Source organism: Daucus carota, chromosome 3, assembly GCF_001625215.2.
Source record: "Daucus carota subsp. sativus chromosome 3, DH1 v3.0, whole genome shotgun sequence".
NCBI classification, from domain to species: domain Eukaryota; kingdom Viridiplantae; phylum Streptophyta; class Magnoliopsida; order Apiales; family Apiaceae; genus Daucus; species Daucus carota.
The window spans coordinates 24,845,698-24,866,799 of record NC_030383.2 but is presented as its reverse complement, the minus strand read 5'-3'; the positions used below and the strand labels follow the sequence as shown (position 1 = coordinate 24,866,799).

Below are 21,102 nucleotides of genomic sequence, written 5' to 3'. Positions count from 1 at the left end.
ACTACAAATTAATTCCAATTTCAAACAACCGAAAATGAAGCTACAAGTTGTTTTCAACTTCAAACGAGTCTGGAATGAAGCTCCAAGTTGTTTACAACTTCAATCTAGTCAATAATGAAACTACAAGTTGTTTTCGTGCTCAAACGAGTCAAGAATGAAACTACAAGTTGATTCCAATTTCAAACAACCGAAAATGAAGCTAAAAGTTGTTTTAAAATTCAAACGTGTCTGGAATGAAGTTATAAGTTGTTTCCAACTTCAATCTAGTCAATAATGAAGCTACAAGGCCAAGAATGAAACTACAAGTTGATTCCAATTTCAAACAACCGAAAATGAAGCTACAAGTTGTTTTCAACTTCAAACGGGTCTGGAATGAAGCTACAAGTTGTTTCCAACTTCAATGTAGTCAATAATGAAGCTACAAGTTGTTTCCGGGCTCAAACGAGCCAAGAATAAAACTACAAGTTGATTCCAATTTCAAACAACCGATAATGAAGCTACAAGTTGTTTTCAACTTCAAACGGGTTTGGAATGAAGCTACAAGTTGTTTCCAACTTCAATCTAAGTTGTTTCCGGGCTCAAACGAGCCAAGAATGAAACTACAAGTTGATTCCAATTTCAAACAACCGAAAATGAAGCTACATGTTGTTTTCAACTTCAAACGAGTCTGGAATGAAGCTACAAGAAACACAACTTCAATCTAGTCAATAATGAAGCTACAAGTTGTTTCCGAGCTCAAACGGCCAAGAATGAAACTACAAATTAATTCCAATTTCAAACAACCGAAAATGAAGCTACAAGTTGTTTTCAACTTCAAACGAGTCTGGAATGAAGCTCCAAGTTGTTTACAACTTCAATCTAGTCAATAATGAAGCTACAAGTTGTTTTCGGGCTCAAACGAGCCAAGAATGAAACTACAAGTTGATTCCAATTTCAAACAACCGAAAATGAAGCTACAAGTTGTTTTCAACTTCAAACGGGTTTGGAATGAAGCTACAAGTTGTTTCCAACTTCAATCTAAGTTGTTTCCGGGCTCAAACGAGCCAAGAATGAAACTACAAGTTGATTCCAATTTCAAACAACCGAAAATGAAGCTACATGTTGTTTTCAACTTCAAACGAGTCTGGAATGAAGCTACAAGAAACACAACTTCAATCAAGTCAGTAATGAAGCTACAAGTTGTTTCCGGGCTCAAACGGCCAAGAATGAAACTACAAATTAATTCCAATTTCAAACAACTGAAAATGAAGCTACAAGTTGTTTTCAACTTCAAACGTGTCTGGAATGAAGCTACAAGTTGTTTCCAACTTCAATCTAGCCAATAATGAAGCTACAAGTTGTTTCCGGGCTCAAACGAGCCAAGAATGAAACTACAAATTAATTCCAACTTCAAACAACCGAAAATGAAGCTACAAGTTGTTTTCAACTTCAAACGAGTCTGGAATGAAGCTCCAAGTTGTTTACAACTTCAATCTAGTCAATAATAAAACTACAAGTTGTTTTCGTGCTCAAACGAGTCAAGAATGAAACTACAAGTTGATTCCAATTTCAAACAACCGAAAAAGAAGCTAAAAGTTGTTTTAAAATTCAAACGTGTTTGGAATGAAGTTATAAGTTGTTTCCAACTTCAATCTAGTCAATAATGAAGCTACAAGGCCAAGAATGAAACTACAAGTTGATTCCAATTTCAAACAACCGAAAATGAAGGTACAAGTTGTTTTCAACTTCAAACGGGTCTGGAATGAAGCTACAAGTTGTTTCCAACTTCAATGTAGTCAATAATGAAGCTACAAGTTGTTTCCGGGCTCAAACGAGCCAAGAATAAAACTACAAGTTGATTCCAATTTCAAACAACCGAAAATGAAGCTACAAGTTGTTTTCAACTTCAAACGGGTTTGGAATGAATCTACAAGTTGTTTCCAACTTCAATCTAAGTTGTTTCCGGGCTCAAACGAGCCAAGAATGAAACTACAAGTTGATTCCAATTTCAAACAACCGAAAATGAAGCTACATGTTGTTTTCAACTTCAAACGAGTCTGGAATGAAGCTACAAGAAACACAACTTCAATCAAGTCAGTAATGAAGCTAGAAGTTGTTTCCGGGCTCAAACGGTCAAGAATGAAACTACAAATTAATTCCAATTTCAAACAACCGAAAATGAAGCTACAAGTTGTTTTCAACTTCAAACGTGTCTGGAATGAAGCTACAAGTTGTTTCCAACTTCAATCTAGCCAATAATGAAGCTACAAGTTGTTTCCGGGCTCAAACGAGCCAAGAATGAAACTACAAATTAATTCCAATTTCAAACAACCGAAAATGAAGCTACAAGTTGTTTTCAACTTCAAACGTGTCTGAAATGAAGCTACAAGTTGTTTCCAACTTCAATCTAGCCAATAATGAAGCTACAAGTTGTTTCCAGGCTCAAACGAGCCAAGAATGAAACTACAAATTAATTTCAATTTCAAACAACCGAAAATGAAGCTACAAGTTGTTTTCAACTTCAAACGAGTCTGGAATGAAGCTCCAAGTTGTTTACAACTTCAATCTAGTCAATAATGAAGCTACAAGTTGTTTCCGAGTTCAAACGGCCAAGAATGAAACTACAAATTAATTCCAATTTCAAACAACCGAAAATGAAGCTACAAGTTGTTTTCAACTTCAAACGAGTCTGGAATGAAGCTCCAAGTTGTTTACAACTTCAATCTAGTCAATAATGAAGCTACAAGTTGTTTTCGGGCTCAAACGAGCCAAGAATGAAACTACAAGTTGATTCCAATTTCAAACAACCGAAAATGAAGCTACAAGTTGTTTTCAACTTCAAACGGGTTTGGAATGAAGCTACAAGTTGTTTCCAACTTCAATCTAAGTTGTTTCCGGGCTCAAACGAGCCAAGAATGAAACTACAAGTTGATTCCAATTTCAAACAACCGAAAATGAAGCTACATGTTGTTTTCAACTTCAAACGAGTCTGGAATGAAGCTACAAGAAACACAACTTCAATCAAGTCAGTAATGAAGCTACAAGTTGTTTCCGGGCTCAAACGGTCAAGAATGAAACTACAAATTAATTCCAATTTCAAACAACCAAAAATGAAGCTACAAGTTGTTTTCAACTTCAAACGTGTCTGGAATGAAGCTACAAGTTGTTTCCAACTTCAATCTAGCCAATAATGAAGCTACAAGTTGTTTCCGGGCTCAAACGAGCCAAGAATGAAACTACAAATTAATTCCAATTTCAAACAACCGAAAATGAAGCTACAAGTTGTTTTCAACTTCAAACGAGTCCGGAATGAAGCTCGAAGTTGTTTACAACTTCAATCTAGTCAATAATGAAACTACAAGTTGTTTTCGTGCTCAAACGAGTCAAGAATGAAACTACAAGTTGATTCCAATTTCAAACAACCGAAAATGAAGCTAAAAGTTGTTTTAAAATTCAAACGTGTCTGGAATGAAGTTATAAGTTGTTTCCAACTTCAATCTAGTCAATCATGAAGCTACAAGGCCAAGAATGAAACTACAAGTTGATTCCAATTTCAAACAACCGAAAATGAAGCTACAAGTTGTTTTCAACTTCAAACGGGTCTGGAATGAAGCTACAAGTTGTTTCCAACTTCAATGTAGTCAATAATGAAGCTACAAGTTGTTTCCGGGCTCAAACGAGCCAAGAATAAAACTACAAGTTGATTCCAATTTCAAACAACCGAAAATGAAGCTACAAGTTGTTTTCAACTTCAAACGGGTTTGGAATGAAGCTACAAGTTGTTTCCAACTTCAATCTAAGTTGTTTCCGGGCTCAAACGAGCCAAGAATGAAACTACAAGTTGATTCCAATTTCAAACAACCGAAAATGAAGCTACATGTTGTTTTCAACTTCAAACGAGTCTGGAATGAAGCTACAAGAAACACAACTTCAATCTAGTCAATAATGAAGCTACAAGTTGTTTCCGAGCTCAAACGGCCAAGAATGAAACTACAAATTAATTCCAATTTCAAACAACCGAAAATGAAGCTACAAGTTGTTTTCAACTTCAAACGAGTCTGGAATGAAGCTCCAAGTTGTTTACAACTTCAATCTAGTCAATAATGAAGCTACAAGTTGTATTCGGGCTCAAACGAGCCAAGAATGAAACTACAAGTTGATTCCAATTTCAAACAACCGAAAATGAAGCTACAAGTTGTATTCAACTTCAAACGGGTTTGGAATGAAGCTACAAGTTGTTTCCAACTTCAATCTAAGTTGTTTCCGGGCTCAAACGAGCCAAGAATGAAACTACAAGTTGATTCCAATTTCAAACAACCGAAAATGAAGCTACATGTTGTTTTCAACTTCAAACGAGTCTGGAATGAAGCTACAAGAAACACAACTTCAATCAAGTCAGTAATGAAGCTACAAGTTGTTTCCGGGCTCAAACGGCCAAAAATGAAACTACAAATTAATTCCAATTTCAAACAACTGAAAATGAAGCTACAAGTTGTTTTCAACTTCAAACGAGTCTGGAATGAAGCTCCAAGTTGTTTACAACTTCAATCTAGTCAATAATAAAACTACAAGTTGTTTTCGTGCTCAAACGAGTCAAGAATGAAACTACAAGTTGATTCCAATTTCAAACAACCGAAAAAGAAGCTAAAAGTTGTTTTAAAATTCAAACGTGTTTGGAATGAAGTTATAAGTTGTTTCCAACTTCAATCTAGTCAATAATGAAGCTACAAGGCCAAGAATGAAACTACAAGTTGATTCCAATTTCAAACAACCGAAAATGAAGGTACAAGTTGTTTTCAACTTCAAACGGGTCTGGAATGAAGCTACAAGTTGTTTCCAACTTCAATGTAGTCAATAATGAAGCTACAAGTTGTTTCCGGGCTCAAACGAGCCAAGAATAAAACTACAAGTTGATTCCAATTTCAAACAACCGAAAATGAAGCTACAAGTTGTTTTCAACTTCAAACGGGTTTGGAATGAATCTACAAGTTGTTTCCAACTTCAATCTAAGTTGTTTCCGGGCTCAAACGAGCCAAGAATGAAACTACAAGTTGATTCCAATTTCAAACAACCGAAAATGAAGCTACATGTTGTTTTCAACTTCAAACGAGTCTGGAATGAAGCTACAAGAAACACAACTTCAATCAAGTCAGTAATGAAGCTACAAGTTGTTTCCGGGCTCAAACGGTCAAGAATGAAACTACAAATTAATTCCAATTTCAAACAACCAAAAATGAAGCTACAAGTTGTTTTCAACTTCAAACGTGTCTGGAATGAAGCTACAAGTTGTTTCCAACTTCAATCTAGCCAATAATGAAGCTACAAGTTGTTTCCGGGCTCAAACGAGCCAAGAATGAAACTACAAATTAATTCCAACTTCAAACAACCGAAAATGAAGCTACAAGTTGTTTTCAACTTCAAACGAGTCTGGAATGAAGCTCCAAGTTGTTTACAACTTCAATCTAGTCAATAATGAAACTACAAGTTGTTTTCGTGCTCAAACGAGTCAAGAATGAAACTACAAGTTGATTCCAATTTCAAACAACCGAAAATGAAGCTAAAAGTTGTTTTAAAATTCAAACGTGTCTGGAATGAAGTTATAAGTTGTTTCCAACTTCAATCTAGTCAATAATGAAGCTACAAGGCCAAGAATGAAACTACAAGTTGATTCCAATTTCAAACAACCGAAAATGAAGCTACAAGTTGTTTTCAACTTCAAACGGGTCTGGAATGAAGCTACAAGTTGTTTCCAACTTCAATGTAGTCAATAATGAAGCTACAAGTTGTTTCCGGGCTCAAACGAGCCAAGAATAAAACTACAAGTTGATTCCAATTTCAAACAACCGATAATGAAGCTACAAGTTGTTTTCAACTTCAAACGGGTTTGGAATGAAGCTACAAGTTGTTTCCAACTTCAATCTAAGTTGTTTCCGGGCTCAAACGAGCCAAGAATGAAACTACAAGTTGATTCCAATTTCAAACAACCGAAAATGAAGCTACATGTTGTTTTCAACTTCAAACGAGTCTGGAATGAAGCTACAAGAAACACAACTTCAATCTAGTCAATAATGAAGCTACAAGTTGTTTCCGAGCTCAAACGGCCAAGAATGAAACTACAAATTAATTCCAATTTCAAACAACCGAAAATGAAGCTACAAGTTGTTTTCAACTTCAAACGAGTCTGGAATGAAGCTCCAAGTTGTTTACAACTTCAATCTAGTCAATAATGAAGCTACAAGTTGTTTTCGGGCTCAAACGAGCCAAGAATGAAACTACAAGTTGATTCCAATTTCAAACAACCGAAAATGAAGCTACAAGTTGTTTTCAACTTCAAACGGGTTTGGAATGAAGCTACAAGTTGTTTCCAACTTCAATCTAAGTTGTTTCCGGGCTCAAACGAGCCAAGAATGAAACTACAAGTTGATTCCAATTTCAAACAACCGAAAATGAAGCTACATGTTGTTTTCAACTTCAAACGAGTCTGGAATGAAGCTACAAGAAACACAACTTCAATCAAGTCAGTAATGAAGCTACAAGTTGTTTCCGGGCTCAAACGGCCAAGAATGAAACTACAAATTAATTCCAATTTCAAACAACTGAAAATGAAGCTACAAGTTGTTTTCAACTTCAAACGTGTCTGGAATGAAGCTACAAGTTGTTTCCAACTTCAATCTAGCCAATAATGAAGCTACAAGTTGTTTCCGGGCTCAAACGAGCCAAGAATGAAACTACAAATTAATTCCAACTTCAAACAACCGAAAATGAAGCTACAAGTTGTTTTCAACTTCAAACGAGTCTGGAATGAAGCTCCAAGTTGTTTACAACTTCAATCTAGTCAATAATAAAACTACAAGTTGTTTTCGTGCTCAAACGAGTCAAGAATGAAACTACAAGTTGATTCCAATTTCAAACAACCGAAAAAGAAGCTAAAAGTTGTTTTAAAATTCAAACGTGTTTGGAATGAAGTTATAAGTTGTTTCCAACTTCAATCTAGTCAATAATGAAGCTACAAGGCCAAGAATGAAACTACAAGTTGATTCCAATTTCAAACAACCGAAAATGAAGGTACAAGTTGTTTTCAACTTCAAACGGGTCTGGAATGAAGCTACAAGTTGTTTCCAACTTCAATGTAGTCAATAATGAAGCTACAAGTTGTTTCCGGGCTCAAACGAGCCAAGAATAAAACTACAAGTTGATTCCAATTTCAAACAACCGAAAATGAAGCTACAAGTTGTTTTCAACTTCAAACGGGTTTGGAATGAATCTACAAGTTGTTTCCAACTTCAATCTAAGTTGTTTCCGGGCTCAAACGAGCCAAGAATGAAACTACAAGTTGATTCCAATTTCAAACAACCGAAAATGAAGCTACATGTTGTTTTCAACTTCAAACGAGTCTGGAATGAAGCTACAAGAAACACAACTTCAATCAAGTCAGTAATGAAGCTAGAAGTTGTTTCCGGGCTCAAACGGTCAAGAATGAAACTACAAATTAATTCCAATTTCAAACAACCGAAAATGAAGCTACAAGTTGTTTTCAACTTCAAACGTGTCTGGAATGAAGCTACAAGTTGTTTCCAACTTCAATCTAGCCAATAATGAAGCTACAAGTTGTTTCCGGGCTCAAACGAGCCAAGAATGAAACTACAAATTAATTCCAATTTCAAACAACCGAAAATGAAGCTACAAGTTGTTTTCAACTTCAAACGTGTCTGAAATGAAGCTACAAGTTGTTTCCAACTTCAATCTAGCCAATAATGAAGCTACAAGTTGTTTCCAGGCTCAAACGAGCCAAGAATGAAACTACAAATTAATTTCAATTTCAAACAACCGAAAATGAAGCTACAAGTTGTTTTCAACTTCAAACGAGTCTGGAATGAAGCTCCAAGTTGTTTACAACTTCAATCTAGTCAATAATGAAGCTACAAGTTGTTTCCGAGTTCAAACGGCCAAGAATGAAACTACAAATTAATTCCAATTTCAAACAACCGAAAATGAAGCTACAAGTTGTTTTCAACTTCAAACGAGTCTGGAATGAAGCTCCAAGTTGTTTACAACTTCAATCTAGTCAATAATGAAGCTACAAGTTGTTTTCGGGCTCAAACGAGCCAAGAATGAAACTACAAGTTGATTCCAATTTCAAACAACCGAAAATGAAGCTACAAGTTGTTTTCAACTTCAAACGGGTTTGGAATGAAGCTACAAGTTGTTTCCAACTTCAATCTAAGTTGTTTCCGGGCTCAAACGAGCCAAGAATGAAACTACAAGTTGATTCCAATTTCAAACAACCGAAAATGAAGCTACATGTTGTTTTCAACTTCAAACGAGTCTGGAATGAAGCTACAAGAAACACAACTTCAATCAAGTCAGTAATGAAGCTACAAGTTGTTTCCGGGCTCAAACGGTCAAGAATGAAACTACAAATTAATTCCAATTTCAAACAACCAAAAATGAAGCTACAAGTTGTTTTCAACTTCAAACGTGTCTGGAATGAAGCTACAAGTTGTTTCCAACTTCAATCTAGCCAATAATGAAGCTACAAGTTGTTTCCGGGCTCAAACGAGCCAAGAATGAAACTACAAATTAATTCCAATTTCAAACAACCGAAAATGAAGCTACAAGTTGTTTTCAACTTCAAACGAGTCCGGAATGAAGCTCCAAGTTGTTTACAACTTCAATCTAGTCAATAATGAAACTACAAGTTGTTTTCGTGCTCAAACGAGTCAAGAATGAAACTACAAGTTGATTCCAATTTCAAACAACCGAAAATGAAGCTAAAAGTTGTTTTAAAATTCAAACGTGTCTGGAATGAAGTTATAAGTTGTTTCCAACTTCAATCTAGTCAATCATGAAGCTACAAGGCCAAGAATGAAACTACAAGTTGATTCCAATTTCAAACAACCGAAAATGAAGCTACAAGTTGTTTTCAACTTCAAACGGGTCTGGAATGAAGCTACAAGTTGTTTCCAACTTCAATGTAGTCAATAATGAAGCTACAAGTTGTTTCCGGGCTCAAACGAGCCAAGAATAAAACTACAAGTTGATTCCAATTTCAAACAACCGAAAATGAAGCTACAAGTTGTTTTCAACTTCAAACGGGTTTGGAATGAAGCTACAAGTTGTTTCCAACTTCAATCTAAGTTGTTTCCGGGCTCAAACGAGCCAAGAATGAAACTACAAGTTGATTCCAATTTCAAACAACCGAAAATGAAGCTACATGTTGTTTTCAACTTCAAACGAGTCTGGAATGAAGCTACAAGAAACACAACTTCAATCTAGTCAATAATGAAGCTACAAGTTGTTTCCGAGCTCAAACGGCCAAGAATGAAACTACAAATTAATTCCAATTTCAAACAACCGAAAATGAAGCTACAAGTTGTTTTCAACTTCAAACGAGTCTGGAATGAAGCTCCAAGTTGTTTACAACTTCAATCTAGTCAATAATGAAGCTACAAGTTGTATTCGGGCTCAAACGAGCCAAGAATGAAACTACAAGTTGATTCCAATTTCAAACAACCGAAAATGAAGCTACAAGTTGTATTCAACTTCAAACGGGTTTGGAATGAAGCTACAAGTTGTTTCCAACTTCAATCTAAGTTGTTTCCGGGCTCAAACGAGCCAAGAATGAAACTACAAGTTGATTCCAATTTCAAACAACCGAAAATGAAGCTACATGTTGTTTTCAACTTCAAACGAGTCTGGAATGAAGCTACAAGAAACACAACTTCAATCAAGTCAGTAATGAAGCTACAAGTTGTTTCCGGGCTCAAACGGCCAAAAATGAAACTACAAATTAATTCCAATTTCAAACAACTGAAAATGAAGCTACAAGTTGTTTTCAACTTCAAACGAGTCTGGAATGAAGCTCCAAGTTGTTTACAACTTCAATCTAGTCAATAATAAAACTACAAGTTGTTTTCGTGCTCAAACGAGTCAAGAATGAAACTACAAGTTGATTCCAATTTCAAACAACCGAAAAAGAAGCTAAAAGTTGTTTTAAAATTCAAACGTGTTTGGAATGAAGTTATAAGTTGTTTCCAACTTCAATCTAGTCAATAATGAAGCTACAAGGCCAAGAATGAAACTACAAGTTGATTCCAATTTCAAACAACCGAAAATGAAGGTACAAGTTGTTTTCAACTTCAAACGGGTCTGGAATGAAGCTACAAGTTGTTTCCAACTTCAATGTAGTCAATAATGAAGCTACAAGTTGTTTCCGGGCTCAAACGAGCCAAGAATAAAACTACAAGTTGATTCCAATTTCAAACAACCGAAAATGAAGCTACAAGTTGTTTTCAACTTCAAACGGGTTTGGAATGAATCTACAAGTTGTTTCCAACTTCAATCTAAGTTGTTTCCGGGCTCAAACGAGCCAAGAATGAAACTACAAGTTGATTCCAATTTCAAACAACCGAAAATGAAGCTACATGTTGTTTTCAACTTCAAACGAGTCTGGAATGAAGCTACAAGAAACACAACTTCAATCAAGTCAGTAATGAAGCTACAAGTTGTTTCCGGGCTCAAACGGTCAAGAATGAAACTACAAATTAATTCCAATTTCAAACAACCAAAAATGAAGCTACAAGTTGTTTTCAACTTCAAACGTGTCTGGAATGAAGCTACAAGTTGTTTCCAACTTCAATCTAGCCAATAATGAAGCTACAAGTTGTTTCCGGGCTCAAACGAGCCAAGAATGAAACTACAAATTAATTCCAACTTCAAACAACCGAAAATGAAGCTACAAGTTGTTTTCAACTTCAAACGAGTCTGGAATGAAGCTCCAAGTTGTTTACAACTTCAATCTAGTCAATAATGAAACTACAAGTTGTTTTCGTGCTCAAACGAGTCAAGAATGAAACTACAAGTTGATTCCAATTTCAAACAACCGAAAATGAAGCTAAAAGTTGTTTTAAAATTCAAACGTGTCTGGAATGAAGTTATAAGTTGTTTCCAACTTCAATCTAGTCAATAATGAAGCTACAAGGCCAAGAATGAAACTACAAGTTGATTCCAATTTCGAACAACCGAAAATGAAGCTACAAGTTGTTTTCAACTTCAAACGGGTCTGGAATGAAGCTACAAGTTGTTTCCAACTTCAATGTAGTCAATAATGAAGCTACAAGTTGTTTCCGGGCTCAAACGAGCCAAGAATAAAACTACAAGTTGATTCCAATTTCAAACAACCGAAAATGAAGCTACAAGTTGTTTTCAACTTCAAACGGGTTTGGAATGAAGCTACAAGTTGTTTCCAACTTCAATCTAAGTTGTTTCCGGGCTCAAACGAGCCAAGAATGAAACTACAAGTTGATTCCAATTTCAAACAACCGAAAATAAAGCTACATGTTGTTTTCAACTTCAAACGAGTCTGGAATGAAGCTACAAGAAACACAACTTCAATCTAGTCAATAATGAAGCTACAAGTTGTTTCCGAGCTCAAACGGCCAAGAATGAAACTACAAATTAATTCCAATTTCAAACAACCGAAAATGAAGCTACAAGTTGTTTTCAACTTCAAACGAGTCTGGAATGAAGCTCCAAGTTGTTTACAACTTCAATCTAGTCAATAATGAAGCTACAAGTTGTTTTCAGGCTCAAACGAGCCAAGAATGAAACTACAAGTTGATTCCAATTTCAAACAACCGAAAATGAAGCTACAAGTTGTTTTCAACTTCAAACGGGTCTGGAATTAAGCTACAAGTTGTTTCCAACTTCAATCTAAGTTGTTTCCGGGCTCAAACGAGTCAAGAATGAAACTACAAGTTTATTCCAATTTCAAACAACCGAAAATGAAGCTACATGTTGTTTTCAACTTCAAACGAGTCTGGAATGAAGCTACAAGAAACACAACTTCAATCTAGTCAATAATGAAGCTACAAGTTGTTTCCGGGCTCAAACGAGTCAAGAATGAAACTACAAATTAATTCCAATTTCAAACAACCGAAAATGAAGCTACAAGTTGTTTTCAACTTCAAACGTGTCTGGAATGAAGCTACAAGTTGTTTACAACTTCAATCTAGTCAATAATGAAGCTACAAGTTGTTTCCGGGTTCACACGAGCCAAGAATGAAACTACAAATTAATTCCAATTTCAAACAACCGAAAATGAAGCTACAAGTTGTTTTCAACTTCAAACGAGTCTGGAATGAAGCTCCAAGCTGTTTACAACTTCAATCTAGTCAATAATGAAACTACAAGTTGTTTTCGGGCTCAAACGAGTCAAGAATGAAACTACAAGTTGATTCCAATTTCAAACAACCGAAAATGAAGCTACAAGTTGTTTTAAAATTCAAACGTGTCTGGAATGAAGTTATAAGTTGTTTCCAACTTCAATCTAGTCAATAATAAAGCTACAAGGCCAAGAATGAAACTACAAGTTGATTCCAATTTCAAACAACCGAAAATGAAGCTACTAGTTGTTTTCAACTTCAAACGGGTCTGGAATGAAGCTACAAGTTGTTTCCAACTTCAATGTAGTCAATAATGAAGCTACAAGTTGTTTCCGGGCTCAAACGAGCCAAGAATGAAACTACAAGTTAATTCCAATTTCAAACAACCGAAAACGAAGCTACAAGTTGTTTTCAACTTCAAACGGGTCTGGAATGAAGCTACAAGTTGTTTCCAACTTCAATCTAAGTTGTTTCCGGGCTCAAACGAGCCAAGAATGAAACTACAAGTTGATTCCAATTTCAAACAACCGAAAATGAAGCTACATGTTGTTTTCAACTTCAAACGAGTCTGGAATGAAGCTACAAGTTGTTTCCAACTTCAATCTAGCCAATAATGAAGCTACAAGTTGTTTCCGGGCTCAAACGAGCCAAGAATGAAACTACAAATTAATTCCAATTTCAAACAACCGAAAATGAAGCTACAAGTTGTTTTCAACTTCAAACGAGTCTGGAATGAAGCTCCAAGTTGTTTACAACTTCAATCTAGTCAATAATGAAGCTACAAGTTGTTTTCGGGCTTAAACGAGTCAAGAATGAAACTACAAGTTGATTCCAATTTCAAACAACCGAAAATGAAGCTACAAGTTGTTTTAAAATTCAAACGAGTCTGGAATGAAGTTATAAGTTGTTTCCAACTTCAATCTAGTCAATAATGAAGCTACAAACCCAAGAATGAAACTACAAGTTGATTCCAATTTCAAACAACCGAAAATGAAGCTACAAGTTGTTTTCAACTTCAAACGGGTCTGGAATGAAGCTACAAGTTGTTTCCAACTTCAATGTAGTCAATAATGAAGCTACAAGTTGTTTCCGGGCTCAAACGAGCCAAGAATGAAACTACAAGTTGATTCCAATTTCAAACAACCGAGAATGAAGCTACAACTTGTTTTCAACTTCAAACGGGTCTGGAATGAAGCTACAAGTTCTTTCCAACTTCAATCCAAGTTGTTTCCGGGCTCAAACGAGCCAAGAATGAAACTACAAGTTGATTCCAATTTCAAACAACCGAAAATGAAGCTACATGTTGTTTTCAACTTCAAACGAGTCTAAAATGAATCTACAAGAAACACAACTTCAATCTAGTCAATAATGAAGCTACAAGTTGTTTCCGGGCTCAAACGAGTCAAGAATGAAACTACAAATTAATTCCAATTTCAAACAACCGAAAATGAAGCTACAAGTTGTTTTCAACTTCAAACGTGTCTGGAATTAAGCTACAAGTTGTTTACAACTTCAATCCAGTCAATAATGAAGCTACAAGTTGTTTCCGGGCTGAAACGAGCCAAGAATGAAACTACAAATTAATTCAAATTTCAAACAACCGAAAATGAAGCTACAAGTTGTTTTCAACTTCAAACGAGTCTGGAATGAAGCTACAACTTGTTTACAACTTCAATCTAGTCAATAATGAAGCTACAAGTTGTTTTCGGGCTCAAACGAGTCAAGAATGAAACTACAAGTTGATTCCAATTTCAAACAACCGAAAATGAAGCTACAAGTTGTTTTAAAATTCAAACGTGTTTGGAATGAAGTTATAAGTTGTTTCCAACTTCAATCTAGTCAATAATGAAGCTACAAGTTCTTTCTGGGCTCAAACGAGTCAAGAATGAAACTACAAGTTGATTCCAATTTCAAACAACCGAAAATGAAGTTATAAGTTGTTTTCAACTTCAAACGAGTCTGGAATGAAGCTACAAGTTGTTTTCGGGCTCCAACGAGTCAAAAATGAAACTACAAGTTGATTCCAATTTCAAATAATAGAAAATGAAGCTACAAATTGTTTTAAAATTCAAACGAGTCTGGAATGAAGCTACAAGTTGTTTACAACTTCAATCTAGTCAATAATGAAGCTACAAGTTGTTTCCGGGCTCAAACGAGTCAAGAATGAAACTACAAATTAATTCCAATTTCAAACAAACGAAAATGAAGCTACAAGTTGTTTTCAGCTTCAAACGGGTGTGGAATGAAGCTACAAGTTGTTTCCAACTTCAATGTAGTCAATAATGAAGCTACAAGTTGTTTCCCAAGAATGAAACTACAAGTTGATTCCAATTTCGAACAACCGAAAATGAAGCTACAAGTTGTTTTAAAATTCAAACGTGTCTGGAATGAAGTTATAAGTTGTTTCCAACTTCAATCTAGTCAATAATGAAGCTACAAGGCCAAGAATGAAACTACAAGTTGATTCCAATTTCAAACAACCGAAAATGAAGCTACAAGTTGTTTTCAACTTCAAACGGGTCTGGAATGAAGCTACAAGTTGTTTCAAACTTCAATGTAGTCAATAATGAAGCTACAAGTTGTTTCCGGGCTCAAACGAGCCAAGAATAAAACTACAAGTTGATTCCAATTTCAAACAACCGAAAACGAAGCTACAAGTTGTTTTCAACTTCAAACGGGTCTGGAATGAAGCTACAAGTTGTTTCCAACTTCAATCTAAGGGGATGTTTGGTTGGAGGTTTATGGGCTTGGTAAACGGGAATGGGCTTCTCATTCCGTAAACATATGTTTGGATTAAATTTTTAAGACAAGGGAATGGGAACTCTTGTACCACTAGCCTGTTAACACAAACCTGGCCAATACCCTGGGTTACCAAAATTGATTCCCGGTCTCGACATACATCTTCTCCCTCATTTCTTCGTCAGTTCTCTTCGCCTGTCCGTCTATTTCGCCCCTCTCTCTCTCACACGTCATCTCGCCTCTCTCTCTAACAGTCTCTCTCTCCTCTCCATCTCTCCCTCTCTCCACTCTCAGTCTCTCCTCTCCATCTTTCCCTCTCTCCACTCTCCATCTCTGCATCATATTGCTCCATAGTGAAGGCTCCTTCCAAGGTAACTCTTTGCACAAAACTCTCGTCATATCTATACTCTCGTCACAAATTTATGCATATATTTGTGTATATTGGCTCACCATTTATGCAATTTATGAATGTGCTGGTGCTGTGTGTTTATTATCTGCTTATACATGAAAATTGATATCAAGGTGTTTGATTAAATGTCTAAGTGAGAATATTCTAGCTGAATTGAACAAGTTATGTTCTTCAATATTTTGATTTGAGTTAAATCATTTCATAATGTGTTTTCATTGTTTAAAATATCACTTTGTTATGTGAGTCATTGTCGAATTGTGTTACTACATTGTATCTTTGTCTAGCTTGAAGTATGCCAGCTTTGTCCAGGTATCAAAACTGCTAGCTGATTGTTATTCATTATGTATGAATCTTTCTGTTTTTGAACTATTGGTTTGAAACCTTGCACCATAATTGTGTTAATGGTAACAAAAATTAGACTGGTCATAAATAGCTATAATACTAAAATGATATAAAAATTTTAGTACTCGGCAAAATAATAATATTTTTCTGCATCAAAATTAGTGAGTGTTACATGTGACTATTACAATTGATGATTTGCTTTGGGAAGAAAGAAAAACAGAGGGATTCTCAAGTGGTTGAGGTGAACAAAAAAGGTCGGGTGTGCATCATTGAATTTACTTAACATTTGTTGCATATTATTCTAGAGGAACATTATTGATTGGTGTAGCTTCAGAATAAAGCTTTTTAGGACCCCATATCATTATCAGATCAATGCGTGCTTCTGGGTTCTAGTCTCAATGTCATGATCACTAAGTTAGAATATACAGCTCTTTAAGATAATTTTGCAAGTTTCTGTTATCTGTACAAAATAGAGGAGAACCCATGGTAATTAGAAATTTAACATGCTTCCGGCCTTCCACCGCTTCTGAGTAAGATATGCCAACGTAGTTGATTTGTTTTTAGAATGAAACAGGTAGACCTAATAATACACTAATGTTTGCCAGATTTATAAATATATATTACATCTGTTGACAGTTAATTCCTAATACACTAATGTTGTCTTGGTTGAGGTTAATGGATGGAATGAAATAGAGAGAGTGAAAATCAAAAAGAAATAATAGGAAGATGTAATTGTTTCTGCATCATATCTATACTCTCGTCACAAATATAAATGGAGAAGGTGATGTGTTTTCTGGAATAAAATACAAATATAAAGAATGCAGTATATAAACTCAAGCATTATCAGCATGTTTTAGCAATTTGTTTCTCACGTAAAATGGCACAACATACTACATACTAGCAATGCCAACTGCTAATAACAGAATGATTCGTTATACGAATCCATCTGCCTTCGATTCTTTCTGTGTTACCTAATTTGACATTTTTGTGGCCACATAGCTCTACTAGAGTTCTCAGACTCATATAGATAAGCATGGTAACTTAACTTATGCTTTTATACTCTAGCAGGCCAGACTCTAACATTGTCCAAAACAGGGCCACAAATATGACCCTAGTCGTTAGTTTTAGTGTGATAATATGCACTGAAAAATGCACTGAAAGTGTGTTTCTGCTTCATATATATTAATGTATTTATGTTTGAAATTTTGTAGTAATGGCTCATTTGGGAGTGACACGGAGAAGCAGAGTATTGTTAAAGCTTCAAGTTAACATAATGATAATCAAGTTTTTCGTTATTTTTGTTCCTTGGTATTTGATGGGTATAACACTATTGAGTGAATCATATTTTCGGAAGAGGACGAGGGAGAGAATGATTCATAGACTAGCTAATTTAAATAGCTTGATAAAAGATAGTGATATTGGATGTATAAATGAACTTCGTATGAATAGGTCCACAGTTAATGTGCTTTGTGAGATGCTTAGAGATATCGGAGATTTAAGAGAAACTAAAAAGATGAGCTTAAACGAGACGGTTGCAATATTTTTGTACATTTTAGCTCATCACCAGAAGAATAGAACAAGTGGAAATTATTTTGTGAGGAGTGGGGAAACCATAAGTAGACAATTTAATCGTTGCCTTCTAGCTGTCTTGAAGTTACATGTCCATTTGCTCAAGAAACCTTCACCAATAACCGAAGGATGTGCAGATAGAAGGTGGAAATATTTTAAGGTAATATAATATCACTTTGGTTCATTGATTATTTTTAATTTTGATGTAAAATTATCTTGGAGCCTTAGATGGTACTTATGTGAATTTATATAATATTTTGATGTAGAATTGTCTTGGAGCCTTAGATGGTACTTATGTGAGTGTTCAAGTGTCTTCTAAAGATAGGGAAAGGTATCGTACTAGAAAGGGTCATCTTGCAATGAATGTTTTGGGTGTCTGTTCACCGGATATGCAGTTTATATATGTCTTACCTGGATGGGAGGGTTCAGCACATGATGGTCGTGTCCTTCGTGATGCTATATCTAGACCTCATGGTTTGAGAATCCCCCAAGGTATGCTAACTAAATTTGTAGCCGAAAAATGTTTTAAATTGCATACGCAATGGAAATAACTTTTAATGTTTTTTGCTCTAAAAATGTAGGTTGTTACTATTTGGTTGATGCCGGTTATGCTAATAGTGATGGATTTCTCGCTCCATACAGAGGACAACGTTACCATCTTAATGAATGGAAGGAAGGCCGTGTACCTCGATCTAGTGAAGAATATTTTAACATGAGACATTCAAAAGCTAGAAATGTTGTATAACGGTGCTTTGGTGTGCTTAAAGAACGTTGGGGAATCCTTCGGAGTCCTTCTTTTTATCTGGTTCGCACTCAAGGTAGAATTGTAATGGCATGTTGCTTACTACATAATCTTATTCGAAGATATATGCCAAGTACGAGAAAGACTAATGATGATGATGAAGAAGATGATGATGAGGATGATGATGATGATGATGATGATGATGATGAGATGGATGATGATGATGATCTCGAAGATGATCCTCAATATATTGAAGTTGTTAGAACAATTCAGACATCTCATTTTTCGACCAACTATAGAAATCAACTTGCTTTGGGGATGTACAATGAGTGGAGAAATAGAAGTTAGAAGTGTTATTTTACACCAACTAAGAGAAAGATTGTAGAAGGGGGGGGTTGAATACAATCTTTTACAAATTTAAAAGATTCAAGAATAATATACTAAGAACACAGTAAACAGAAAAACACCAAGTATTAAAAATACGGGTGGATTGAATGATCCACCCGTGAGATTTTATATCGAAGAATCTGTGGATTGTTTACAATTCGCACAGCTGCTGGTTCATCACTCAAACAAGTTCTAACTCTCAGATTTTTCTCTCAAGTAATTTGAACAAGTTCAACTGATGCTACTAACTTGGTTATATACTCCAAGTTTTACAAAGCATTTAGCTAGATTACAAAATGCACTCTAATCTAAAAACAATGCTGCACAACTTTGTCTTATGCATGCTTTCTGAGATGTCTTCATCTTTGACCATCACCTTGATTTGATCCAGATTGCACTGCATGAGATAAGTATGTTTCTGCTTCTTCTTTATTTTCCTAATTAGGCTTCCATGTCTATTTTAGTGTAATTCGATCCATGTGATTTGTCAGACTTAAGCTCTAGTCACTTTCAACTACTCTTTGCTTCATCAGTTGAAAGTTCTGGTTGCTTTCAACTGCTCTTGACTTTATCAGTTGAATGCCCGGCTCATCAGTTGAATGAATTACAAACTCCATCAGTTGAATGCTGTTCCAGTCTCATCAGTTGAATTCCTCAGCATCATCCGTTGAACACTTTGTCTTCAGTTGAATGCTTGATTTTCATCAGTTGAAACATCATCCAGTCTTCATCAGTTGAATAGTTACATCTCATCAGTTGAATATCCTTCACTTAGATAAAATTACATGGCATTGGATATTTACAATTAGCCATCCTATTCTACCCATCCATTGATAATTCCCAAAGACAAGAAATGTAACAATTACAACTGAAATTTGATAAAGATTCTAAGTAAGACATGTTACAAAATGTTTATGTTATCATCAAAAATTATTGATTCCTAACAATCTCCCCCAATTTATGACTGGAGAAGATGCAGACATAAATTCTACACTTGATGATAACAAAACATTAATAAAATAAAATGCAGAATTTAAATACAAGAGTTAGAAAAGTTTACAGATAATTATGCTCCTCTAGACTGAGCAGTTACTTGTTCCTAGAAGATCTTCTTCTTCTGGACTTAAGTTTTTCTTCAAGAATATTGATCTGTTTCTGAAAGATCCTGTAGAACCATTCTTCATCACTATCTTGTCTGTTGAGCTTGGATTGGAGAGTCTTCAGAGTATTCAGGCTAGCAACCTTGAGTTGATCTTTAGGTCTGAAAAATCTCCTAACACCTTGATTGTCCCTAAATTCCATGACTGGAGTAGGTTCATGATGAATTTTCTTTCCAGTGTAGGGAATTTTCAGCCTTCTTTGTAAGCTAGCATCTGAGTTCCATTCCTTCCTGATCTCAAGGATTCTCTTTAGTACCATTTGCTTTGCAGGTGGTGTAAATCTTCCAGTCCTCTTCATAGATCCATATATTTTTGTTAGAGAACTGAATCCCTCAGAATTCAGAACTCTGTGAAGAGGCCAGATGACATCACCTTTGTTTTTGTAAGAGAATACCAATCTTTCAGGTAACTTTGAAGTTGCTTCTATTCCTCTTACTTCTTGAAGATCATCCAGCTCCAGCTCCAACTCAGAAATTTCTTCAATGTTAGCAATAATGAGATAGTCATCAGGATTTTCAGGTTCTTTCGGAGGTTTAGGAGGGTTAGCCATCCTCTTGGCCACAGACTTGACTTTCTTCTTAGGCTTGGAAGTTTCTTGAACAAGAAAGGCTGGAATTGGGATATCTTCCAAGTCAATTGGCTCCTCCTTTGGCACTATTGGCTCATCATGGAAGTTGACATCTGGATGTACCACTGTGGTGTCCTTGATTGGATAGGAAGGCTTTGAGATAGGCTTTTCTGGCACTTCTTCTCTTCTCTTGGCTGCCTCAGGCATCTTAGTTTTAGATTTGACTCTCTTTTTCTTTGGAGAAGATTCAAGAAGCAATCTTTTCTCATTTAAAAGCTCAGCTGCCAACTCCTCTTCCAGCTCAATAGCATACCTTTCATCAACCTCTATTTGATTCAAAGAGAGTTGAGATTCCAACTCCTCTTTTTCACATTCTCTGGCCACCTCTTCAGCTTTTGCAAATGAGTAGTGAGGATGGCCAGTTCCAATAAATAGCTTCTGGCCTTCTCTGTAGATGATGGCAAAATGAGCTTTTAAGGCCACATCTGCACAGTCTTTGTAACTTTTGATTTCTTGGCCCAAAAGCTTGTATTCATTTTTGTCAGGCCTGGCTAGTGGAAAATAGATTGAGCTTGAGTCTTTTCCAGGCTTGGAGTAACCACAATTGTTTGGAAACAGAATGCGCTTGAACTCATTCAAGAATGATGGCTCACCCTTTTCTGTCTTGGAAGGAATAACAATCTCAGGTGTAATCACCCTGAGAATTGTGGTTGTGGTTGGAAAAGAGATTTGAGCTGTGGTGGCTGTAGAAGATGTAGAAGATTTCTTGCCCAGTTGAGCCACTCTCTTTGCAATAGAGTCTAATTCTTTCATCCTTGCAATCTTTTGCTTTTCTCTTTCAGTGTGGAAAGGAGGAGGAATTTGACTGATCAATTCTGCAGGAGTTGGTAATTCTTTCTCCCCCTTTTTGTTAGCAGCAAGTGTAGGGGATGGACTGGGAAGTGAAACACCAGAGGCAAGAAGAAGATGTTGAAGAAGTCCAGTCTGAATTCTTTGATGCTGCAACATCTCATCCATTCTAGAGTTTAAGATATAGACATTTC

General features: G+C 35.8%; 1 protein-coding gene across 1 annotated transcript; it reads left to right on the top strand.

The window, feature by feature from the left end:
* Nucleotides 1-14,936: 14,936 nt before the first annotated feature.
* Nucleotides 14,937-18,290, top strand: LOC135151172 (protein ALP1-like). Its single transcript, XM_064088845.1, has 4 exons — nt 14,937-15,253; nt 16,845-17,362; nt 17,469-17,694; nt 17,784-18,290. The coding sequence occupies exons 2-4, from the start codon at nt 16,847-16,849 to the stop codon at nt 17,945-17,947; spliced, it is 906 nt and encodes a 301-aa protein (XP_063944915.1). The 5' UTR covers nt 14,937-15,253; nt 16,845-16,846; the 3' UTR covers nt 17,948-18,290.
* Nucleotides 18,291-21,102: the final 2,812 nt, after the last annotated feature.